At 39.6% G+C, this 26,517-nt stretch overlaps 1 protein-coding gene across 3 annotated transcripts in view; it reads left to right on the top strand.

Moving 5' to 3' along the window:
- SLC39A12 (solute carrier family 39 member 12) overlaps positions 1-26,517 on the top strand; it is a 67,419-nt gene that overhangs the window by 24,160 nt on the left and 16,742 nt on the right. The window contains exons 5-11 of one of the 3 annotated variants that reach the window (XM_028114200.2): positions 383-554; positions 4,590-4,762; positions 7,357-7,509; positions 9,780-9,890; positions 12,727-12,793; positions 17,251-17,409; positions 19,204-19,391. In XM_028114200.2, the coding sequence (XP_027970001.1) occupies positions 383-554; positions 4,590-4,762; positions 7,357-7,509; positions 9,780-9,890; positions 12,727-12,793; positions 17,251-17,409; positions 19,204-19,391 (1,023 nt within the window). The remainder of the gene's footprint in view (positions 1-382; positions 555-4,589; positions 4,763-7,356; positions 7,510-9,779; positions 9,891-12,726; positions 12,794-17,250; positions 17,410-19,203; positions 19,392-26,517) is intronic. The other 2 variants (XM_028114201.1, XM_028114202.1) reach the window with 2 other exon arrangements.

The following is a 26,517-nucleotide window of genomic DNA, read 5'->3' as shown; positions in this document are numbered from 1 at the left end:
CTCAAAGCAAAAGTGAGGTGCAGCTGACTTTGATCAGAGGTTTAAAATAGGGATGCCTGGGTGGCTCAGTCGGTTAAGTGTCTACCTTCAGCTCAGGTCATGATCCCAGGGTCCTGGGATCAAGTCCCACATCAGGCTCCTTGCTTGGCAGAGAGCCTGCTTCTCCCTCTACCTGCTCTGCCGGCCGCTCCCCCTGCTTGTGCTCTCTCTCTCTCTGACAGAGGTTTAAAATAATCCTTGGAAATTATGATTGCAGGGGAAAACAGGCACGAGTGGCTTCTTGTGTCCTTTTTAGCCATTTGGTTTGGCTCTGACTTCTCAGGAACGGCAACTGATGGAAAATTTGTTTGCTGGAATTACTAACCATGTTTTCCCCACGCAGTCTTGCTTCTCTGCGGGGCAGCTGGTGGAGATATTTCTACAGAACAGTCTTTCACCCATTTCCAAGGAAGACTTCAAACGAATGAGTCCTGGAATCATCCAGCAATTACTCAGCTGCTCTTGTCAGCTGCCTGAGGACCAACAAGCAAAGCTGCTACCAACCACTCTGGAGAGTAAGTGGTGGTGCTTCCTGGAGAAAGTTAGTGCACACAGTGTAGTAACAATAGTGACCGTAGGATATGTATTCTATATACCAGGCACTGTTCTCAGCATTTTACATTTCTCAACTCGTTCAGTCCTCACAACAACACTATGAGCTAGACACTATTATTATCCCCATTTTACAGATACAGGAACAGGCACCTAGAAGCCAAGTGACTTGCCCAAGGACACACAGCTGGTAAGTGATGGAGTTGGGATGTAAACCCCGGCAAGTGGGCCCCAGTGTCATTGTTTTCAGCCACTGTGCTACGTTACCTTTCACTGAATATTTCCTATTTTGCATGTAAGTCACAGAAATTGATTTTATCCTCCCTGTATGACTCAGTCATGGACCAGCTTCAAAGTTCCTAGTTGAGAAGTGGCAGGGTATAAGAGAAGGAAGATGAGCGATGGAATCAGAGATGCCAAGTTGAGTCGTGCCTTCTGGCCCCAGCCAGCTCAGTCATCTTAAGCCCTCTCTTTATTTCCCCAAGGCTGGCTTTTATTTTTTTTCCTGCACGGTAGGAAAACAGTGATATCACACAGCTCTCCAGCCTTTCACACATCATGACACACGTTAAAAAAACAAAGGCATGCTGGGGTAAACCAAAGAGCTCCTCTGGGGTGGAAGTGGCCATGGGGGGAGTTGTCAGCCTCCCGAAGTGAGGCTGGATATTTGCACGCCCCGGGAAGTGAAGGCTGGATATTTGCACTCCCCTATAACCCACTGAATCACCACAGTAGGTGAGCTCCAGTATCAGGCTTCACAGGGTAGCTGTAAGTTTCAAACGGGATAATGTGGACAAAAATGGGTTCTGTCACTTAAAGCACTGTATATTTAAAAGAAAAAGAAATCGTGGCCAAAAACATCCAGGATGAATAGCAAAAATGTGACAGTTAACACATGCACGCTGTAAATATTGCCAGTGATCAGAGGGCCTTATGTAGGCTTTTTCAGAGCATTTTTCTTTCTATCTGAGATAGTCTTGCAATGTCCATCAGGGATGAACTGTCCAGCACTTCTAACACACTGTGAATTCTGCAGCATCAAGTGGCTCATTTGAAGATTTTATGTGAACAAAGACCTGCCAGAACCAAATATCTAAGACTCCATATTCACTGAAAGGAAAAAAGCTTCATTAAACCTGAACAATGAAATAATTCAGCACCTGGTGGTCAGCGTTTGCTCAGAAATGGAGAAGGGGAACAGACCATGGCACCTAGGAGCCTCCATGAGCATATTTACATGCCCACCCCCGGACACCGTATCTGTTACATGTGGGTCCCTGCAAAATGGCTTTCTGAGCTGAAAATCTGTGAGAAATGCTTGTCTTTCTAATGAACAGCTAGACCTCCCCTGGGGAATGGTCTTCCTGAGAACAATTCAGAGAAATCACACTTACCAGAGAACCCATTCCTGCGCTCAATTTAAAAAATGTTGCATTGTGTCACTTAAGGGGAAAGGCATAAATAACAGAAAATGTGGGATGAAGACAGAGGCTGGGGAGATGTTAGGAAGAGAAAGTGTTTTGCGTGCTAGAACCTGACCCTTAAGCACCACCTGCGCATGGGTTTCCAGGAAAGAGTGTTACGGCCCCGTATAAATTAGATTTCAGACTTGTTCAAGGGAGCTGCTCAAGAATGGCTAGGAATTTAATGACTAGGTCAAGTTCTATTGTAAGGATGTATAAATGTACATTTATATAGAACCCGTCTGCAAGCTGCCTGACTCCAGTCAAGATGCCATGACACTTCTGTGAGGACCTAGGGGGATTAGCAGAGTCCTGTGGCCACGAATGTCAGATTTTATGGTTTTCAGGCTGTCTTTGCCTCACGATCAGGTGAAATCTGATTCACAGAGGACCTGAACAGATTTCTCAGCTCTCGAGTTAGAAAGGGTCCTTTCCCCTCCAATACCATACTGTAGTTGCCTTTTAGGACAGAGGGGAGAGGAGTTAGAAGAATCAAAGGGCTGCAAATTTTCCTTTTGCCTGGGAAATGCCACACCCTGGTTTATCCTTGTGAATTCTCGACATTTTCTGAGGTTTTGTAGCTATCATAAAAATGTGGCAACTTTGAACTTCATTAGACGTCCTTTGAATGTCTGTAATTTACGTATTCAGTGAGAAGAATGACATTCCCATATAGAGTCTATTTTTGGAAGAGTGGGATACGAACCTTGGGTTAGTATCTCCAGGGATGTATTTATAACATAGGTATTTTTATTAGGTCGGAACAAAATAAAACCTCTGAGTGTATGTCTGTTCCAAACCATTTTTATTATTTAAAAATTTTTTTAATTGTGGTAAAAAATTGAAATTGAGATGAAATTTAATCATTCTTAAGTGTATAGTTCAGCAGTACTTTCACATTATTGTGCAATAAATTTCTAGAACTTTTTCATATTGCAAAACTGTAACTCTATATGCATTAAACAACTGTCTTATAGAGATTCCCTAGACGTGAAGGGGTGGGGTAAGAGTGGGAAAATTAAAATTGGAAAGTTTTTTGCTTCTTTTGAGTACACTGCCAACTCTATTTTAATATTAGACTCCTGTATAATTTAGAACTTATAATTCAATAAAAGTCTTCTTAAAAACAAGACTATTACTATGTTACCAGCTAGTATCATTAATACGACCTAACGTCGGGGTGAACCTTCCAGAAAAGTACAAGAATGATCAAAATAGGATATTTTCTATTTTAACTAATTTTAAGATGGCTGTTTCTCAAAATCTACCATAGGCTTTAATTAGTATGATAACTGGGTTGTTTGATTTAACTTATTATCTGTAGTCACTAATGATGATTTAATTTTGTAGTTACCTTCCTTCATTGTTTCCACATCAATTTGCTGTGGCTTATTAGTAATTTCTAAATAAGTAGAAGACAGAGTATTTGCTCTGAATATTTGCAACCAAAGGGAAGTGGTGGCCTGGAAAACTCTTTATCCCCAAATCATTTATACAGTTGACCCTTGAACAAAGGTTTGAATGGCACAAGTCCACTTATATGCAGATTTTTTAATCTATAATACCGTACTGTAAATGTATTTTCTCTTATGATTTTCTTTTCTTTCCTTTTAAATTTTTATTTTAAGTAGGCTCCATGCCCCACATGGGGCTTGAACTCATGACCCTGAGATCAAGAGTCGCATGCTCAACCGCCTGAGCCAAGCCAGGCACCCCTCTTATGATTTTCTTAATGACATTTTCTTTCCTCTAGCTTAACATTGTTCAAGGGTCAACTTTACTTGACCCTGAAAGCCATTTTTTCCCCTCTTTTTTCATCTTTTCTCTTTCCTTCTTTGCTTCTTCTTCCCTCATACATATTTGCTTTTGTTTGAATAATCTTAAAAATTGCACTTCCTGAATATTTTTTGAAAATTTAGAAACCTAGAAACATGGGATAAATTTAGGCATTCTAAAAAATGATTGTGATAATTTAAAACGTGGGCTGTCCAAATTCATATTATCAACCGTTACACATTCATTGATCAGTTCTTACTACTACAAGCACTCATCTTAGGCACTGATGAGTTACGAATAATTTTGAGAACTTTTGAAAGAAAAGTACTCACCTTCTACAGAAGCATAGGTCTTTGATGGCCCCACACCATGTGCCCCCTCTATACTCTGCTTCCTTGACTTCAGAAGGTTTAAATGGGATTAGAAGGAAATCATTACCGGTATATGGCAGCCGATGTTGTGGTTTAACGCGAGCGAAGTTCATTTCTTTGGCGGTGGGAGGTAAGCTATGTCCTTGCTTGCCATGGTGATTTCCGTAAGGGGTAGTTGGGATCACTTCAAAGCAACAAGGTTAATGGTGAAAGTCTTTTCATTCTTTTCCTTAAAAATGAAGACCTTTTACACACTCGACCACTCATAGAACAATTCCATATCCCCATCAGATGTATTGTAAGATGGGTTTTTCTGGCATTTTCTCTGGCTGGGGTACCACTAGCAGATGAGGAGCTCTGACTGCTTCGCACTCTCCGTTTGGCTTAGAATATGGCTACAGCACGGCGGCCGTGGCCTTGCTCACACTGGGCTCCATGCTCGGGACGACGCTGATTCTGTTCCACAGCTGTGAGGAGACCTACAAGCTGATTTTACAGCTCTTTGTGGGGCTGGCCGTCGGGACACTTTCTGGTGATGCTCTGCTCCACCTTATCCCTCAGGTAACACTGTTCTGTTTTCCATGGAGCGTTTCTAGTTTCCATTTCCATCGAGTCACTGGCCATGTCGATACACAATGTCACAGTGACTCGGCCAGTGTCCTTGGAAATAAGTATCATTTCCCCAAAGCACTTAAAGGGGAAAAGAGAGAACCAGTCCTTAGGTTCACCACATGTTATTCTTATTTTTTAAATAAACCAAAAAAGGTAATCAGATGCAGATTCCTATTAAGAGAAATTCAGGAAGTAGCCACTAATTATCTGTTAAATAAAAATGAATGGGCTGTAAGATGTTGTGCTGCGTTTTCTCCAGTTGGTCCCCAACGCTCCTCAGACCCTTTCTCTGTCCTCTGCTCTATTTTTTTTTTTTTCCTGCCCCAGAAGATTGCACCTCCTCAGCTTCGTCGCGGGCTGAATTGTTGTTTGCCAATGGGAGGCACAACAGAAGAGCCAGGGTGGGAGGAGAGAGGGGCAGGCGTGTTTCTTCCCCATGCCCTCCTGGCTCTACACTTGTTCTAGAAGTCGCTGATTACCTACAGCACTACAGCTCCCGTGGGAGGACTCCTCCCCGACTCCACCTCCCACTGAGCTGCAGAAATACTACTTCCAACCTTTGCCCTTTCGGCCCTAAGAGTGAGAATGGTTTCCTGGAGTTGCTAGCTTCTGGGCATCTCATTAGCCCTTGCTCCTCCTCTTGCTGCCCGCACCTCTGTCATCACACCATCAAGAAGCTCTCTTCATTGGAACCATCAAAATGTATTCCTTTTTTTACCTCATCACGTCTAGATTTTCCATAAGAAAAATGTAAGCACCAGGAAGCTGGCTCTTTGCTGAATTCCTCTGAGGCTCTTTATTTGTCAGAAGTGAAAGGACAAAGACCTGAGATGCAAGAGTTCAGGCAGAAGGGGCTCCAGAGGAGGTTATTTCTTCCCTCTGAAATCTCTCAGGATGGAGAATGATGGGCAAATGAGCCCCCCTCTTGCAAAGCCGGAGATGTTAAAAATTTCCACAAGCCTCTGGCAATTTCCTACAGGGTCACTCTTGTTGCTCAAAGGCTCAATAATTATTAGATGTTCTGAAAATCACAAAGTGAGCATTGGAAAATGAAACAAACCATTATTTGTTTTAATTTCCCTTGTAATCTAATTTTCTGGAAATATTTCAGGGCTTATTGGCTTGAGGCAGGGGCTGAGGCCTTTTCCTAGGTCTCTTTAGTGGTTGCAGAGTTGCTCACTGCCTGAGATTCTGCAAAACAGCAAAAGCTTCCTGTGCCTCCCCTCAACAGGAGCATGCAGTTCTGCGCAGGAGGCGTGGACTTGGGGGGACGGGAGGGGGAGGCCATCCGCTGGCTCTGCAGAGACATGTTCAGAGAGGAGCTTAAAAGATTAGCTAGGTTTCCTGAAAATTGGAAGGCAACTGTTTTCCTGGAAGGAAGAGTTGTGGGGAAAGGAAGAAAGGTGCAGTACAAGTGTTTGGAAAGCTAGAAAAATCAGTGGCTCCTGACTGTGATCTGTGGCTGGTGGTCAAAGGGCTACACAGAAACAGGAAAAACAAGACTGTCATGATTTCCTTTTCTCAACTAGCAACATGTATTCAACTGAAAGGTCTACATTTTATTCTGAGATTGTAGGGTTTTCTTCTGTTTTGTTTTGTATCCTTGACATGCCCATTATTTTGTGAAATAATAGTAATTATAAATATTAGATGGGTATCCTTTAATGTCTTTACCAAAAGGAAAAGTTGACTAACATGTATTGGTTTTTAGTTACGTTCATAAACTCAATGTATATACTCGGATGCATATGTACGCTCATACATGTACTCATGTGCCTATGTGTGTCCGTACCTACATATGTGCATGTATGTTTGAACACATACATGTACAGTATGTATGCATAGAATTTCTTTTTCCTTTTTTTACTTTGGCGGTCAGTAACATCCTAAATGAAACCACTGAGCTGTTTCCCAAACTGCCTTCTCCTGGGGAGGGAATATGATACATACTGATTTACTAGCTCACAAGAAATCATGAGGTCAACCAATGGGATGAGTCAACTAGAGGAAAATTCCTCCTACATTTCTTGTATCCTTTTGCTTCCCAGACAGCTGACAGTATTACTGGGTATATAGTACACACTCCATGGAAGAAGGCTTTCAGGCAGATTTCTCACTTATCTGAACATTTATTAAAAGTTTTCTGCAATTGCAGTGAGGCATGGGGGGAATGAACCTTGGATGAAATGTATCTTTATCTTTCTTCTGGATACAAAATACATTGATCTGTTATGAAGACTTGCTGTGCAAACACATAGGGATTGAACTCTTGGGGGAAACAAAAGGACTGAGAACATAGGAGAATTTGGTTCTCCTTTCTTTTCTCTTGTACACATTTTGTTTGACCCTGATCAAATCATATAGTGGAGGCAGTCACACAACTAAGAGCAAACTGGGCTTTGAATGATTCTAGCAGTTGTTATGGGGTTCCCCAGAAGGAAATGTGAATATATTCAATACTGGACCTATTAATCAATATTTAAGTCATCAAAAGCTATTTCTTTGTGTCTCTCCCCCCCCCCCACCCCTTTTTTTTAATAAAGGTCCTTGGTTTACATAAGCAGGAAGGCTCAGAGTTTGGACATTTCCATGAAAGCAAAGGCCATATTTGGAAACTGTTAGGATTAATTGGAGGCATCCATGGATTTTTCTTGATAGAAAAATGCTTTATTCTTCTGGTATCACCAAATACTGAGGTATATTTTAAATTTTATTTATCTTTTGCTTTAAAGCTTCACAATATTCATCTTTTATTTCAAAAGTCCTTGTTGAAAAGTAATTGACATCTTCATAAAATTCTCTAGGTAAGGGATGGGGCTCTGATTTCCAGAATATACTGTTGCTGGCCTGTTAAGGTATTTGTTAAAACCCGCTATTTGACCTTTTTGGCTAGTTTAGAAACAGGAGACTATTTCATGTCTGGGAATGAAGGGGCCCAAAGGTCTAACTACTAATCAGCATTTTGGATGTGTTTCCTAACCAAAAACAAACATGCAGACAAAAACTTTGAAAATTCACAAAATTACCCATCATTTTCTATCCTAAGAACATTTAAAATTATAAAAACAAGGAGCTCAGAAATGGGATTTGTGGCAGATCTCTTTTTTTTTTTCAGCTGAATAATTGTATCCATTGTGCCTGTATTTGATCAATTTCTACGTCTGTGATGAAATGTAAAATGCAGTATGGTTTTTTTTAATGGATTTGTTTTGCTCTTTCACATTATCCTATCAGACAATAGATTAACTGGTGGGATGGTTAAAAAGGTAAATGCTTGCAAACAGCTCTAGGAGACCAAAATAAAGCAAATTCTCCTCACAAAGTCCTGGGGCTCTCTAGTCCTCCGTAGTTTTCCACTTATTTTCTGGCTTTCTCCTTGTTCACATAATTTATAATGTCTGTGCTCAGGGAAAACTTTCGCAGTCCTTTAAAATATCCAGCACTTGTCTATTATTATTCCCAAATTTATCCGAGATTCCAATTCTGCACATCAAAAAATAAGATGGTTTTATGGATGGACAGAGGGATGACGGATGGAGAGGTGATAAAACGGCGGTAGTCAGATGTTAATGGTAGGATCTTGGGAGTGAGGATCTGAGTGATAACATTACAGTTCTTTCAGCGTTTCTGTCTATTTGAAACTTTTCACGGTAAAAAAATGCTGTCGAAATTTTCTTTTTTAATGAACAAGGGTTTTTCTTTGTCCTGGAGACAAAGCCAGAATACTATAATAATTCAGAAATTAGGAATGCAGGTGCCTGGGTGGCTCACTTGGTTAAGCGACTGCCTTCGGCTCAGGTCATGATCCCGGAGTCCTGGGATCGAGTCCCGCATCGGGCTCCCTGCTCGGCAGGGAGTCTGCTTCTCCCTCTGACCCTCATCCCTCTCGTGCTCTCTATCTCTCATTCTCTCTCTCTCAAATAAATAAATAAAATCTTAAAAAGAAAAAAGAAATTAGGAATGCTTGCCTTGATCACAGCCCCTACCCTTGCACATTCAACAACTTCACCTCCACAGAAGGGGTTCTCATCTCAATAAACACAAAAGACAATAATAGATCCTCTTTGTCCACAACAGATTAGCGTTCTCGGCCTGGGAAAATTAAACGACAAAGTCAACATATCAACCTGTGTGTAGTAATTAGAAATTTAACCAGGATAGAGATGAGTGAAATAAATTCTGGCCATCCAAAAATGTGCAGAGCTTATTCAGATTGTCCTTGGACTTGTCAGGGAACTTAAAACGAGCTTTAAGAACAGAATTTCAAGACTCATTATATTGAGTAAAATAAAAGGAAGGCAAATGTTTTAGAAGGTACAAGTGCTTTAGTGGATGAATACATTTCTGAAGATATTAATTTCATAGTTACAGGGTGTAATATAGTTTCAGTTATCATCCCTTTGGCATCCCCATCAGAAAGAATGCAATTTAATTTTGTAATAAATATAATTTTTCAGTAAAAAGACAGTATAAAAACTACCACTGTTCAAATCTTTTAAAATCATAACTAGACATTTAAAGTTTCATTCTTTAAGGCACTTGGAATATGAACGATGTTTCAGAGCAGTCCTGTGCTTCTCCAAGGTGAGACATTTTAGCAAGTATTTATCACGATGAAATTCTCTCAGGGCTTTTTTTTTTTTTAAGGATTTTATTTATTTATTAGAGAGAGAGCACATGCCAGGGGAGTGGCAGGCAGAGGGAGAGGGAGAAAGAAGCAGGCTTCCCGCTGAGCAGGGAGCCCGATGCGGGGCTAGAACCCAGGACCCTGGGATCATGACCCGAGCTGAAGGCAGACGCTTAACCAACTGAGCCATCCAGGCGCACCCCCCCCACCCCGTGTTTTTTTCTGTGCCACCCACCACTTTGGACAATAAGGAAACTGTTAAATGGAACCATGGAATTGACAGAGGCTACACCTGTGTTTTTCTGGCTTCGGCACTAATTTTAAAACATCCTCATCCAGCAGGGTGTGTCCTTGATTAATGGGCATGTGGGCCATTCCCACCATCTTGCACTCAACTCTGAATTAAGTGACCAGTCAGGCAGAGGCAAATCTGCTTCAACTATCCAGTTGGTAGGTTACTGATCTGAGGTATTTTACTGATTTGATTACCTTCTTTCCTTTATTCTTTGATGAATAGATGAAAATCAGTAGGATAGATAAATCCACTCCTGATTTGCCTTTCTTAACCACGATAAGTAGTTTGGAGAACTTTGCCAAGCACCCAAAAGCTGTTTTAAAGAGCAAAAAGCCTTCCCACAAATTCAAATCCTTGCTATCTATACCACTTTGAAACATATATGATCAGCTCGACATAATGTATATCTCAATCATTTTGTTAACAAGTTTTCATAAACCAGTTGACCTTTAGGTTTTCCATCCTGAATAATCCTTAGCCATGGCTAGATGGGGCCAAATAAATGTTGAGCAAGGAATTCATGCATCTAGGAGTGGGGTGATCATTTTATACTGCAGGAAAGAATGGATTCTGTCCCACAAGGTGTCTTTTAGTAAGTGGTTTCTGTTACATTGAGGTTTCCAGGACAAACATTCCATTTGAAGTTGCAAAATACACCTCCAATCAGGTTTAAAACAATGTCCCCGCTCTAATTCTCAAAGTAACAAGTAAAGGGACAGGAAAAAATATGAAAGTAGCAAATAATAGAAAAATTGCCTCCTCTAACCATGGCCTTGGGGGAGGTGTTTACAGTTCAAGGATAGATTCCTAACCTAGAGATAAGTAAGCTGAGCCTGAGACATTGCCATAGCAAAGAGAAGTCTGCTGGGAGATTGCGGATCTAGGGCTAACTCAAATATGAACAAAAACAAGTCATTTTAAAAGCCTTATTATGTTTATTGCTTAGTTACTTCACATGTGGCTTGGAAGAAGATAATTTCAGGCTGAGATTAGTTTTAAAATCACTTTCAGGCTGATTTTACTTTATTCCTTCTGTTTCAGTGAAGGGTTTCAGAATCCCAAGATGCATTTAAGCAAATCTTTGATGCTAACTTAGTGAGTTTTGAACTCTTTGAATATGCTAGCTTACTAAGAATATACTCACTATTCCTTTTGTTATTTTAGCTGCAGGATCACCCTTAAAGTGAATAAAAATAATATGAACTTTTAAGATTGTTTGGTTCAATTTCCTGGTTTTTCAGGAAGGAGCGGACCTCATAATTCTCACCAATCAAGGAGTCCTGAAGGCTTGCCTCTAAATTCCTTTATGCAGTATATAGTTTTTTGGGGAAAAAAAAATTCTAGATTATTTGAACTTCTGTCTTTTAATAGAACTTTAGAACCTTTTGATTTTAATCAGGCTTTCGATGTAATGTAACAAAAAAGAATCACGTTGTTTTCTTGTTCACTCTTACCCTGTATCCTTCGGGTCCTACCTTAATTCTCAGCCACTTATCCAAAAATAGCCCATTATTGCATCTTTTGAGTAGATGCTACTGTTCAAATATGTGAGATACAAGTTTACTTTCTGTATTTCACATTTTTTAAAAAGATGCTTATGCCTCACATTAAATTTGTCTCAAAGATTTTTTGGAAGTTTATTTATTTAAGTAATCTCTACACTCAACGTGGGGCTTGAATTCACGACCCCAAGATCGAGTCGCACACTCTTCCAACTGAACCAGCCGGGCACCCTTGTGAATGTGCCTTTAAAAGGACATGTTCAATAGGCAGATACAGGTTTCCCTCACTATCTGAACGTAGAGCATTCTTATGAAACCTTTTGTAAGCAAAATGGTATAAAGTGAAGAAGCAGTTACCAACAATTTACATGGAAAAATGTGTGAGCATTCCCAGACACAAAACATGACCTCTCTTAGGACCGTTTGATACCTTAGGACACATTTTGCTAACAGGTGCACACAATAAATCGAGATAAAGCACAGATGCTCACAGATACAGGTTGAAGCTCTGGTGGCTTGATGCTGAGTTCCCGGGGAAAGCGCTTGGTGGCGCCACTCAAGGCAGGGGTGCGCGCTGCCGCTTTAGCCTTGCCACAGAAGGGACGCTGAAGGCTGTTGGTGCTTTTGGCTTTTTTTCGTAAAAGCAAAGATCCTCTTCGGATTTCTTTCAGTTCATGAAAACGGGTCTTAGTGTAGGTTTTTCGTAAAAGCAAACGGGGTGTGACATGAGCTTAAGAAAAGCAGGGGCTACTTATGAAAAGTATTCTTTCACATCATGGAATGAGAATCCGAGGCCCGGCGAAGGGAAGTGACTTTCCCGAAATTGATCCGTGAGTCAGTCTCTGAAATAAAATCACATAATCTTAACTCACAGAAGTCAACTGCAAAATCCTACTTCTCTGTCCTATGAAAAGTATTAAAAAAAAAAAAGCTTAAACTGTATATTTATCTTTTGTAAGTCTGTTGATGTACTTTCTTCCTCAGTGAGATTCTTCTACTCGTGGGCAAAGCAGAATATTATATGCTCAGGAATAATGGGAGGCATTGCATAAGTTTGTTCTCTATGCACAATACACGATGTCCTTTAGGATCAGAGAATGAATCCTAGACCCACAGTCCACCATACAGAAGTGTCAAATTAGGTCAAGAATCAAGAATCGTTTTTTCTACAGCTTTTGGGTTTCATAAAGGCTTATATAATTTAAGAACCTGAATTACAGACTGTCTCGGTAGCCTCTAGCTCTGTGTGGAAGGTTCTGATCTACGTAAGAGAGCTATTTTCGTCTAAAGGTACACAGGGCCAAAAGTTTGCCCCCTAGCCCTTCGGCTTCACCTTCTATGCTTGCCTATGAAATTTCAAAGTTCTGATGTACCCTAGAGTATTCAAATGTTTAAAAATCAACATAACTCTCCAGAAGTTTCATTTTTACACCACAATGATGAGCATTGCTAATCTTTCATCAGTTTTGTTTTTTTTTATCTAAAATAGAAAGGCCCAGAAGATTCACAGGCAGCTGAAATTCCTGTAGGCAGTATGACAGCCTCCGACAGAAAATGTGAGTACCAATTTTCAAGAGCTATACTTTAAATATAGAAAGTACCACAGAACAAGGATTATGTCTGTTTGAAAACAATGTGTGGAAATCAGATAGATTTCTTCCTGGGTTTGTATCTTATTATTACAGGCTTCATGAGAAAATGTTTAATACTCATTCCTATTGGTCTTCCACACACACTGCGCATTAACATCAGTTGTACTCCATTCTTTAAAAATGATGTTTTCCTAAACTGTTTAAAACGGATCCTCTGAGAACTGCAGTCAGTGTAAATCCATATGCAGTTGTCAAGGCTTCTGTAAAATCGCGAGCGCAGCATACAGTGTAGACTTGCGGAATCACTATGTTGTGCACCTAAAACTAATGTGATGTGTGTCAACTAAATATCAATTAAAAAAAAAATTCATGCTTACATGATGACTGAGGCTTTTACTTCTTTCTCTATGAAGTCTGGAGACTTCTGTCACAGTCTCCTGAAATTTAGCACAAACGTCTGTCTCATGTGTGATGTTGTCCCTGGGACAGTGGAGGTCAAATCAGAGATAACTCATCATTCATATCTTATTCTACAACTCACTTGTTCGTATAAATTTCAACCAACCTTTTTCTTTCTGTGATTTTTCCCTATTTCTGAATTTAATGTACCAATTTTGTATACGACTTTATTCCTTTTGGCTTATGTTTTTGAATAATTTTCTGAATTCTTTTGGTCTCTTTCAGTTTTCATCCGTTGCTTCCAAATCTCTGCCCAGTATTTCTTACTGATAGTACCCTTTTGTGACACAAACTTCTCAGTGTTTTAATGTTAAACAGTCATGATTAGTTACTCCCATTCTACCATAATAGATTAGTTACCTCGTAATAAAAATAGCTAACATTATATGCCAGGCATAGTGTTCAACACATCATGGATTATCTTATTTAATACTCCTATGACTGAACAAAGTAAGAACAATTATTATCCCAGTTAAACAAGCGTAGAAACCAGTTGTTAGAGAGGGTAAGTTACTGCCTAGGATTACATAGCTAGTAAGCTCCAGCAGAACTAACGAATGCTAATGGACCAACAATTTCGTGTTTGTCATTCATTCATTCATGCATCCATGTCTTCTCTCACATTCTTTCATTCATTCAAGAAATTTTTGAAGATGTGCTGTGTTTCAGGCACTGATGCATGCACCAGAGAATAAAATAGAAAGATCAGAGAATACATTTATCCCTAGTTTATCCCTAGTTTGCAATGTGGTTGGGGATATAGATACTAAAGGATCAAACATCATTGTAACGAAATGTGTTATATATATTAACCTCGGTAACTTATTTATTTGATTCAAAATATGTGATTATGTAGTCTGTCTAATTCTGCTCTCAGGACACGGCTAGTAATATTTTTCCTTCTAAATCTTTAGTTCCCAAAGAGATTCTAGAATGCCTGGCACCTAGTAGGTCTGCAGTGGTCATTTCTTCACTATTGTTTTTGCAAGGAGGGAAGAAGGGAGAAGGGTACGCCCCGTCAAATTAGGAGTGCGGTGGTCGATGCTAGATCAGGGAGAAAGGATGGTCTTATTCAAGGATTTTGGAGGTCTCAAATCTTTCTACTTCAGATATCAAGCTTGGCATACAGAATGCACAGTGAACAAATCCAAATTTGATTACTCAACTGCCCTTTTGCCAGGGACATATTGAATTAGCTTCAAATATTTGATTACTTGTTTCGCATTACCTCATTGGTGGAACTCAGCTTGTATTTCAAAAGACAGGATGTGAACATCCTACCCACAGTCTGATTTAAATAAACAAAAAGCAACATGAGACAAGGTCCAGCCCCTGTTTCACCATGGAAAACCTCAGATAAGTTAGAAATGTGGAAATGAATATGACTGCCAGGGATATAAGCAAAGATAAAATATTATTGATAATTCTAAGTACATTAGATTACCAATGAATGCTGGTCTTATCTTCCACTGAATAATGTGTACATTATCTTAAACATTATATACAGTGTGCTTATGAGGTTTACATTACAAATATGTATATTTGCCTGTGGCTTGTTAATGTCCCTGATCTGACATTTAGAAACCCATAATCAGAGGTAATAAAATAATGGACAACGAAAATAGGTCACACTGTTTCTTAGCAGAGTATGAATTGAATAAAACTTGCCATTTGAATATATGCTACCTGTATCAAAGCTACACTAAAGTGCATGGAAATCACAATATATTTGCATGCTGCAATGTTGCCAAATGTATTGCTTTAAATTGTTTTATTTCCACAAAGAAGAGCTTTCTTTCTGAAAATTGGCAGGAATGGCAAAGCGACCTGGTAGGATTATTAGATTCTGAGAGGTTCCAGGCCATGCCAATAAGAACTCCCTGAATTCGATCATTTGATATTTATTCTATGTTTATATGACCATTGCCTGAAATTTTCTCACTTTTAATAAAGAATAGAATGAATTAGTAAACCTAGACTAACTAAAAAAAAGACTAACTAAAAAGTTAGTCTTATAGTGATAGGTCTAAATAAACCATGAATTTTAGAAGTGAAATGCATGGGACATGTTTGCACTGTAGTCAGTCTCGTGGCTGATAGTTGGGGCTCTATCTGCCATTTACTTGACTGAAGTTACTTATTATTTTTTTTAATAAGTAATTCTTTTTTTTTCCTTTTTTAAATTTTGAATTTAATTCCGGTTAACATACAGTGTGATATTAGTTTCAGGTGTATGATGTAGTGATTTTTTATTATGTTAATCACCATACATACATACATACATCAATAGTTTTTGATGTACTGTTCCATGATTCATTGTTTGCATGTAACACCCAGTGCTCCATGCAGTACGTGCCCTCGTTAATACCCATCACCAGGCTAACTCATTCCCCCACCCCCTCCCCTCTAGAACCCTCAGTTTGTTTTTCAGAGTCCATAGTCTCTCATGGTTCATCTCCCCCTCCGATTTCCCCCCCTTCATTCTTCCCCTCCTGCTATCTTCTTCTTCTTTTTTTTTTAACATATAATGTATTATTTTTTTTTAACATATAATGTATTATTTGTTACAGAGGTACAGGTCTGTGATTCATCAGTCTTGCACAATTCAGTGCTCACCATAGCACATACCCTCCCCAGTGTCTATCACCCAGCCTCCCCGTCCCTCCCACCCCCCACCCCTCCAGCAACCCTCAGTTTGTTTCCTGAGATTAAGAATTCCTCATAGCAGTGAGGTCATATGATACATGTCTTTCTCTGTATTTTGTGGTGTCAGATGTGAAATGAGTCAAACTGTATTCCCCAGACAAAATAGAAAACCGTATTATAGTACAGTGCCCCTGTAATATTGGACCACATAACAGAAACCAGGAGGTAAGCTTTTTCTATTTTTACTGAGTGTGTAATTATTAGAATATTGGGTTCAGTTCTAACAGCAACAACTACTTACGCCAGGCACACAGTGCATAACGGCTGAGTAATTAATGAAGTCTTATACAATGGAAATTGATTTGAATAGCTAGTCCTATCAAATGGCATCCCTAGGTGGTTTACTGTCTTAATAAGTGTTATCCCAGGAGTACTGTTTGAATGTATTAGTTGTCCAATTCCATGAGCGGGTTATGCTAATATTACAGTTTTAGGTTTTCGAAAACAGAAATTCTGTCCATTAAAACCTTGGACCCAATTATGATTGAAAATATGATACTAATCATTTCAGTGAGTCTCCACTAATCAGATAATGTATATTATGTAATGGAATCCCATGAAAACAACTCCTCTTTGTTTTGTTCAATGTCCCGCTGGCCTAATACTGAGGGTTATTTTTCGGAAAGACAAGGACACTAACTAATTGTACCAAAGCTAATTTGGGGGCCGGTGGAGTTGACCGTGGTTCTTGCTGGTCACAGGTGGGGAGTGAACAAGATATTTGGGGAGGACCATGAGTGCCAACCAGAAAGGGAAACTCAATGAGCAGAAAATGGCGGAGTGCATCCCAGCCGACTAATGCCAGGGACAGTCTGACCCAGAGGAAACAGTTTTGGAAAATAGCTTCATTTTAATGACATCCTATGGGGACAGTCTTCAATTATTTTAAAGTGCTTTACAAAAGATGCACATGCAGAGGTCACTGGTGGTATTTTGGAAGGTTATAACAATATCATGTTTATTTTTTTTCTTTTGGGATAGCTGAACAAGGTGACAGAATAGTGAATGCCATGCGTAATTCATCTCGTTACTAGTCAGATCCATTACGAAAACAATGACCTGCAGCCAAATGTGTCAATTACCATATGTGGGTCTCCAGTCCTGACTTATTTGAAAAGCTGAAACAAAGCGGGTTGCTTAATCTGATGCGATTTAAGAATGTCAAGGGTGGATGGGGAAGTTGGTTGTGTGTGAAGGGTTCCATGAAATGTCTGGTGCCCTGTTAATGCTTCTCACACCTTTCTTTGGTTCTTTAGGCAAAACCATTAGCTTGTTAGCAATAATGATACTGGCTGGAGACAGCCTGCATAATTTTGCAGACGGCCTTGTGATAGGAGCGGCCTTCTCATCTTCATCTGAGTCAGGAGCGACCACCACACTTGCAATCTTGTGTCACGAAATTCCACATGAAATGGGTAAGTCACAGAGTAGTGTGGCTGTCTCCCGCTTGTTGAGAAAGCCAGAGTGTATTTCTAGCTATGGTCTGTAGGCACCTTTTTCTGACACACAATTGAAAGGTGAATACTTTCCATTCGTAATCTATTTAAACGGCAAGAAGAAGACAACTAGAAAAACAAATTCTGTACCTTGGGATAAAATTCACTTAGACTCTTTCTGATGTTTCCCCAGGGCCAGAAGTCACTCGTTTTGGACTCTAGAGAGTTCTTTATGGAAGAAAGTCATTTAGAGAAACCTCGTTTTAAAGAACTTTGACAAAGACTTTAAAATCTGCATATTAAATGTGGGAAAAACATTAAGAGAGGAACTTTCCCCATTAGGTCAGCAAACAGGCCAATGAGATAAAATAACATTTAAATTAAAGCCAAACCATGGTTTCGTCAACTTGATTTATATAAAATGTCTAAGGCCAAGCATAAAATTGAAACGACAGGCGTCTGGTAGCAGATGCGCATCCATTTTTTCTGGATAATCTTAATAGCCCTGTAATTCAAATTCTGCCTCCCAGGAAACAAGAGAAGACAAAATAGACATTTCCAAAAGAGGCCCAGAAACAGCAAGGACTGGCTCCAGGCACACGCATGCCCTACAGAGGGAGCTCTGGACAATCTCATTGCCCCCCACAGCCAGGTCTACATTGTCCCTTTGTGCCACCCCAGCCTCTGGTGTTCAGTGTCTCCTGCTGGAAATCCTGTCACCCAACCCATCACCCATCCTTCTTTGAGCAGTTTATCCAAGGACCTTCCTGAATCCATTAAAATGTACCTGGTCTGGGTGCCATATACTGTGGCCTTGCCTTTAGCTATTATACTAAAACCACAGAGGAGTGTGACAGTCTGTGGCAAACCAGCAAAGATGTTTTAAGACCTATTCGTAGGGGGTGCCTGGATGGCTCAGATTGTTAAGCGTCTGCCTCTGGCTCGCGTCATGATCCCAGGGTCCTGGGATCGAGACCCGCATCGGGCTCCCTGCTCCGTGGGGTGTCTGCTTCTCCCCCTCCTTCCTGCTCGAGCTCTCTCTCACTATCTCTGTCTCTCTCAAATAAATAAATAAAATATTTTTTAAAAAAAGACCTATTCCTAGGACCAGTTAATGCCACAGAACTAAGAAACTGAGTTGCCAGACTGTCTCTTTATTGAATTTCAGCCCTTCCCTGTGTCCCAAAAAGAGACTCTCAGAGCACAAGGTCATTCTTCTTTAGGAGGAAAGGTGTGGGGAGAATACGGTCATTTTTCTATAATCATCAAGGCAGTAAAACATTTTCTAAAGGAAAAATTTTTTTCCTAACCAACTTTTGCAATGATTTTAAAATCTCATATTAAGTAGTTCTCTGTTTCCCCACAGGAGTTCTCTCAGAAATAAAGGATAAAAGCCAACGTAATGTGATTTCACCTGGCAAGTTTCCAGGCAAAAAGGTTTAAAAACCCTAGAACAGCAAGTACTTTATTCTGCATTTATCTAGGTTGAAAATGTCACAGGGTGTCAGGACCTGAAGAATATGTCACAGTTCTCCCCGCATATGCTAGATTCAGGACTAGTAAAAGGAAGACAGCTCTTGAAATGTAACTTCCTAATGGTATAATGAGAATCCTAGAGAGATATAAGAAAATGTTTTATCAACGGGTCAGTCAACTTTACTTGTAAAATTGGTCCCAGTCACTGAAATTTGAAGCAAACTAATAGCACATTACTCCAGCAAAGTCATCATCATTTACACAATGATTATATTTTCTTTTTCCCTTAAATTTCAGGAGATTTTGCCGTGCTCTTAAGCTCTGGACTTCCTATTAAGATTGCCATCCTTATGAATTTTATAAGTGCTCTCACTGCCTTCATAGGACTATACGTTGGCCTCTCAGTATCAACTGATCCGTGTGTTCAAAACTGGATCTTAACAGTTACTGCGGGAATGTTCTTATATTTATCCTTGGTGGAAATGGTAAGCTTTGTGGCTTTTCCATGTTGTTTTTCTAAACTCTGAAAATGTAAAACAGAGACAAAGCCATAAAATGGAAGGATAAATGAGAAGAGAGGAATATATTTAATAATATTAAAGACTAAGGAAATATTCTGTGTAATCCAAGAAAGTAAGTTGTAGGCAGAAGAAACATAATTTGAGATACAGAAAATATTGACATCCTTTTAGTGAATTTCAGTGGAATGAATGAATTGCCAAAAAGTCGATCATCAGTTCGACTGTCGAATTGCCAAAAAGTGATCATCAGTTCATTCTGCTCCAGCTTTGCATCTCTATATGGTGTCTAGCCTTCTAGCTGAAAAATGAAAAGTGCTGTAACATAGCCACCTATTTTGTTTACGCATTGGAAAATAGTTAACCGAACTTGCCATTACTCAGCTGTTTGACTTAATTAACCAACTGTATTTTTTTAAAGAAATGATTTCATCCTTATTTTTTGCTTTAAGTTTTACTTAAGTTTTACTCTATCATGCTGGTGACAAGAGAAAGATGATAGTATAGAGCCTCTCACATTACAACATATATTTCCTAAAGATGTCCTCACTGACACTAATGGAAACTCAGTTACCACTTTTCATCCTCTCCAATCTGATGAAGGAATTGAAGCTGGGAAATTTTACCTTTTTTTTTTTTTTTTGCCTCTTAAATTCTGGAATCTGCAAAATAAACCAGTCTTTTTGACGTCACCTTCTATTAGACTTGGGACGATTTGGATGTGTTGAGGTAGAAGTCCGAATAACTATCTTTTCTCATGTGTTGGAATCATGCATATTAAAATGATATAAATGAATGAAAGAAATACTGAAGAGTGAAAATCAATAGGAAGCCCATCCAAATGGAGTAAAATATATGATTACATGAATGCTAGAGTGGAACAGTAAAATAAGCAATCTTGAAGGTCATATGTGGAACAGGACCCTTGGGATTGACTCATGATCTGGAAGAATCTCGCTATTGTCCTGGAAGTAAGTGAAGAAAAATGTTTCATGGGGAAAAAAATCTGAAAGGCAGGAGCCTTTACTGAAACAACCAGGTAACAGTGAAATCTGGAGGTAGAATTCAATAAGGGGGACTCTTCAAATATAACACAACCATTTTAAACCCCAGTCTACATACTTCTGACTTTTTGGTGGTTTTTCTTAATTCTCATGAGATTAAGATAGATGAGGTAAACACCAAAAGGTACTTCCCTGTTTAGAAATGTTCTTAGATATTATTTATGATACTCAGGGAATTTCCTGATCTTGACGGTAAAGACGATGCTAGGGGAGCAAGGTCAACCCACCTCTTCTGAACCCCAATCCTCAAGCCAAGGTCAGTATCACAGAATGCTGTGAGGCTTCCAGTTTTAGAAATCTAGATTGCTAGCCTTGCATGGTGGTTTCAAAAGAACACTGTCACTCATTGCTGAATGTGGCAAACTACCTTTTGTCTAAAATGTCTGTATGTCAGTCCTCAAATTCACTCGTGAGTCTCCTGATTTTCATTTTCCTGCTTCTGAATTCCTTTCTCTTTATGACTCAGTTGGGGACAATTGCTGTATTCTTTGGAAGTTTATTCTGTTGTTTTGTTTTGTTTTTTTGTTTTAAGTCTGGATCTCCCTTCAATTATGATGGATGTATATTTATCTAGTTAATGCTTTTTCTTTGTTAGAGAGTCTGATCTCCCAAAATGGACCTGAGAACATTATCAAGAACCGTTTGTCGTGGAGAACCCTAAGCTAAATATGTCATTTTCCCCTCAGTGTTTCTCCCCCTGGCTTTGTTAGTGTAAGCAATCGCTTGTAAGAAATGTGGCAGATATCCTATGAGATTCCAACTAGAATGAATCTTGACCTTGTTGCAAATTCCTATTGGCCAAGGAAAAGCCGGCATCCTGGCAAAAAGACAGGAAAGAAAATACTCTCGAGTTTCCTGGGGCCACTTCGTATAATCCAGGTCGCCTGCTCTCACGGCCTTTTGAGTAACTTCTAAACAAATAGGACTCTTTCACATAACAGCAACTTTAACTGTTGCTGGGCTCTGGGGCTGTGCCAGAGAAAATAGTCTTCTGTCATTTAAAGGGAAGAAAACAAGGTTTCAAGATTGTAAAACAGCAAAGAAAATAAATAACAGTAACTAAAGGGTAAGGTTGGGGGGGGGAATACTTTCATGCACTGGTTATTTACTAAATGCTGGAAATTTACCAGGCACCTTCTGAGCAGGGCTAATGTGAAAAGATTAGCTACATTTTTGCCTTGCTTGTTTATTTCAAAGAAATTGGGCATGTTATTTCAAACTCCCAGAAGAAAAAGAACTAGGAGCAAAAAGGGGACCATTAGTAATGAAGTCAGCAAGGCAGAAAGGCTTCACTAGGGAAATCTACCAGCCTAAATTCTCCTAAATGGTATTGCCTTATCCAAGCACACTAACTCTCAGAGGCATTGAATGGTTTCTAAAGAAAGTTAAGAATGAATGCAGGCCTGGGTGGCCAGAGGAAACTCATTCTGTTATAAAGATCACTGTCCTAGGATGAATTTGTCCCAAGCAGAGGCTAAGACAAAGGCATTTGGGGAGGCAGTTCACCCTGGAGGTGATCCCAGGAGCAGGTGGAGTGGAGCAGAAAATGACAAAGTCAAGAAAAGTTGTATTTTTGTTAAGTCGACCACCACTATGGGCGATCCACCACACGGGGCCTTCTGGGTGTGGGGAGGCTCCTATTCCCATTGTTCAAAGCTAGCCCCACAAACATACCCCCCCAACACACACGCCCCTTTCAGGTTATGCATGTTTGAGCACCAAGGGAACTCCCACCGCAGTCCCAAGCCATCACATTGGAGAAGCCCAGGGCAAGAGAAGGAGGAATGCAGGGTGGGCTGAAGCAAAGTTCTGTGCAAAACTAATCAACACGCCCTTGGAAATGGTCTCTGCAGCAGTGGGTGAGCGTCAGAGATGAGAGAATACGAGGAACTCCTTCAGGGCAGGAGCCAGCCAAAAACTCAGAGAAGACTCAATACATGATAGTTAGTGGAACATGCTCCAAACCCAGTGGTCTTAAGGTAATATTTGATATTCAACCATCTCTGTCCTCCAGCACCCAACTTTGATTCTCCTCACTTTTCAGGCAGCACTTCGACTGACCCAGATTTCTTTCCTAGAATGGCAGCCCAGGTGTTCCCTGAGGGGTCTGCTTTGTCTTCGTAGGGCCATGTTTCCTGTGGTTTCCTGTTCCCCGTTGTCGTCAGACATGGAAGTACCAAGAGATGCTTCAAGGTTTCTAGATATGTTCCTTGCTTCCTCCGTTGTGTAGCCATAACCTTACCTCCTCATGGTAGCCAGTGGCAATGACTCCCACCAGTTTCACATTTGTCTGTGCTGGTCGATCTATTGGCAGGAAGAGCGCAAGCGTACTCACAGGTTCAAGTTCAGTGGAAATGCTCCCTGGTGTATTCTCAGAAACAAAGGTCTGTGATCTGACAGTGCTAAACTCTCCAGGAATAGGAAGCACAGATTCTATCAGTGTAAAAGTTGGCAATGATAGTGTATCATTGTTTCACGATTTTCTCTTGTTTCTGCTATTTTTATGATTCCCTTCCTTCTGTTCACCTTGCATTAATTTTCTGCTTCTTTTCTTCCTTTGTGACGTGGAAGGACATCTCATTGATTTTAAATCTTTTCTTCTTTTCTAATCCAAGCATTGAAAGCTATAAATTTCCCTCTAAGCCCTACTTTGCTGGATCCCGTGTCTTTTAATCTGTTGTGTGTTCAGTACGGATCCCATTGAAATGCCTTTAAATGACTCATGTAACTTTTTTCTTATGTAAATATGGTGCCTAATTGCTCAATGTTTGTAACTTTTATAAGTAGCTCTTAGTTATTTTAATTTCTTCACTGTCAGAGAATATACTCTCTATTATTTTAGTCCTTTGAAATATTTTGAGGCATGTTCCATGGCCCAGTGTATGGTCCATCCTGGTAAATGCCCTCATGTGCATTTTGAAAGTCCATGAGTGCAGCATTTTTGGGTGTAGAGTTCTGTGAATGTTAGTTAAGTCAGACTGGTTGACGGCTTTATTCATATTCTCAAATTCCATATTGATTTTTTTCTCCACTTGTTCTGTTAATGAGTGATGCTAAAATATACACCTATGTTTGTGGGTTTCCCTATTTCTTTCTTGGTTTTATCAATTTTGCCTCACACAGTTGAAGCTCTGTTATTATATGCATGCATATTTAGGGTTGTCCTGTCTTCTTGATTGAATTGATACTTCTATCCTGCGGAAAGATCCCTCTTTACCTCTGAGAAAACTCTATGTCTTGAAGCTTCCTTTGTCTGATGTTCATAGAGTCACATCTGCTTTTCTGCTTACTGTGGGCACAGAATATCTTGGCCATCATTTGTCTTCCCCTGTCTATAGAAGGTAAGGGGTGAGGTCTTGATAGAGCGTTTGAAGTGTAATGTAACAGAAGTGTCTGATCCAGTCAATAATCCCTGGGATTAATACGTTAGAATCCATTCATCTTGTCTATCCACTTTCTCCCAGTTGTATTTATAACCAGATCTATCGGTTTGGTATCTTTTTTGTATTCCCATGTTCCCTACAAAGATTTCATGAGATATGTTCTATAGATAATGCTCCCTTCGCCAAGATACCCATGTCCTCTTCTTGGGGACCTGTGAATACGTTGTCTTACATATCAAAAGAGACTTTGCAGATGTGATTAAGGTTTAGGACTTTGAGATGGGGAGATTAGCCTGGATTTTCTGAGTGGTCACGTTCTAATCACATGAGTCCTTAAAAATGGGAAACCTTCCCCAGCTGTAGTCAGAGAGAGATGTGATGGTGGAAGGAAGGTCAGAAAGATGCAGCACTGTGACTGACAATGGAAGAAGGGGGCCAGGACCCAAGGAATGCCAGCCACCTCTAGAAGCTGAAAAAGGCAAGGAAACAGATTCTGCCCAGGAGCCTCCAAAAGGAACACAGCCAGGCTGACACGTTGATTTTAGCCCTGTGAGACCCTTGCCAGATTTCTGACCTGTAGAACTGTTAGATAACAAAGTTGTCTTGTTTTAAGCCACTAGATTAGTGGTCATTTGTTAACAGCAGCCAGAGAAAACTAACATATCCCTACTACTACTCCCTAACTACTAACCCTGGGGTAGATGTGCTTGGGAAGAGAGGCCGCTATGTAGGACGGTCCCATTCTACTTGAGAACCAAGAGTTCCTTCTAAGAAAATTCTCAGAACTAAATAAAAAAGTCGGTGAGGATTTCTCATATTCACCTTCTCTAAAGTCTACAGATTTTCTCAACTAGAAGGAAAAGACAAGCCCTGGAAGTATTATTTTTCAGCAGTTTGGGCAAGAGAGACTTTATTTTTGATAAATATGATTTGTTATTTAAAGAATAAATTAACTCATTTTAAAGAACATAAGAGATTATGGCAAGGAAAGGCTTATTTTGGATCTGAAAAAGTTTCAGACTTTAGGCATTTTTCCTAAGGTTTTAGATGCTGCAAAACTGTTTCCATAACAACGAGCCCATAGAAACTTCAAGGGGCTATCACCACAGATAGAACTAGAGAAGTCCCTAGAATTGGCAAAACTGGACAACTGCCCAGGACCCCAGTACATGAATAGCACCCAAGCTGACAGTGGAGAAGTTGTAACTCTGAGAGGTAGGTGGTAGAGAAGGAAGAGCTGAGCTCACCAGTTTACGTCAAAACAAACTGAGACGAAACTCGGGTGCCCCCTCCATGTACATCATGGCCATCTAGTTGAGAATAGACCTTCTTTCCAGCCCCCTCCTCAACCAATCTCCCTAACTATGTAGTTCTCTGGATCTTTCTTCCTTCCCTCTGTGCTTTTTTGTTTGTTTGTTTGTTTGTTTGAAGGGATGCTCTTTTAAAACATTTCTTCCTCTTCCAGATTATTACTAATGCTCCTTCAATCTTGATTTCATTCAATCTTGATTTCATTTAATCTTGAAACTGCAAGATTGAAGAGCAGTCACTTAGAGTACCTTGCGTATCTGTCCCTTTTAAGAAGTGTCTTCTTGAAGTAATGTCACAGCCAGACTTTTGCCTGGAGGCTTTTCCAATTTCCAGATAATTTTCCTTGAGTGAAAGGCAGGATAAGAATATTTTGATTCCAAACTTAAGATCCTCTGCTTTGAAAATAAATCCACACACACACAAAGTAAGATCTGTGTGTTAAACCCAGTCAGTAAATAGGACTATCAGGAGTCAGATGAAGAGCATCCATTGGCTTCTCTATGTTTATTTTAATTCAGTGACTTTAATAGCTTCAAGATAGTGAATTGTGTGAAAAGAACATAAATTGACTGACAAAACAGCCAACTTTCTAGCAAGGCTTCTCAGCCTTTCTTAATCACATGACTACAAAATTAAACTAAAATAGACTCCTATGCTTTTAGGATATTGATCCTATTTCCACTTCCCCATTATTCTTTATCTTCCAATTTATTGATTTTGATGGAATCATGCTTTCTCAGAGAAAGCTAGATATGTCCAGTGTAATTCAGTCAATAATCTACAATCACCAAGTTGGTTCTGGTAAAAGAGTCCTTTCTCCCTCCAAAAAACTAGTAAGCTATCTTTTCTTTGAAGTTTGACAATACCTAGGTGTGATACCCTTCAAACAATATGCTTCCATAAAAGGAGATATTTTATTTGAAAGACATATAAAATAACCTTGATATACATATTTCCTTTCAACAACTATTGTACTTGAAATCAAGGAGTGCAACTCACATCATTTAAAAACTCTTTTTCTGTGGAAAAAAATGACAAGCATTTAAAAACCATTTCAGGCAGCAAAAGTAATATAATTTAACATGCAAAATTACTTCTTCATAAAAGCAAGAAGTATGAATCATTCTTACCAACAATTTTGAAAGATTTTTATTCCCTTTCTCTATAAATCAGTCAAACTCTATGCTTAGATATTTTCTACTAAGGAAATGACTAATAGACCCAATTTTGATAAATGTTGTGCCCTGAGATTTTTTAAAAAATGACTACCAGAAACGTTTGTATTTTTGTTCCTTGTATTTTTTTTCCCCTTCTAGCCAGTCTCTTAAACCATGC

The sequence above is a fragment of the Eumetopias jubatus genome, unplaced genomic scaffold (genome assembly GCF_037043125.1).
Source record: "Eumetopias jubatus isolate StellerSeaLion01/CBP00866 unplaced genomic scaffold, mEumJub1_p1.0 scaffold_8, whole genome shotgun sequence".
Lineage (NCBI taxonomy): Eukaryota > Metazoa > Chordata > Mammalia > Carnivora > Otariidae > Eumetopias > Eumetopias jubatus.
The sequence above is the reverse complement of the archived record's forward strand: the minus strand, read 5'-3'. Positions and strand labels throughout refer to the sequence as shown.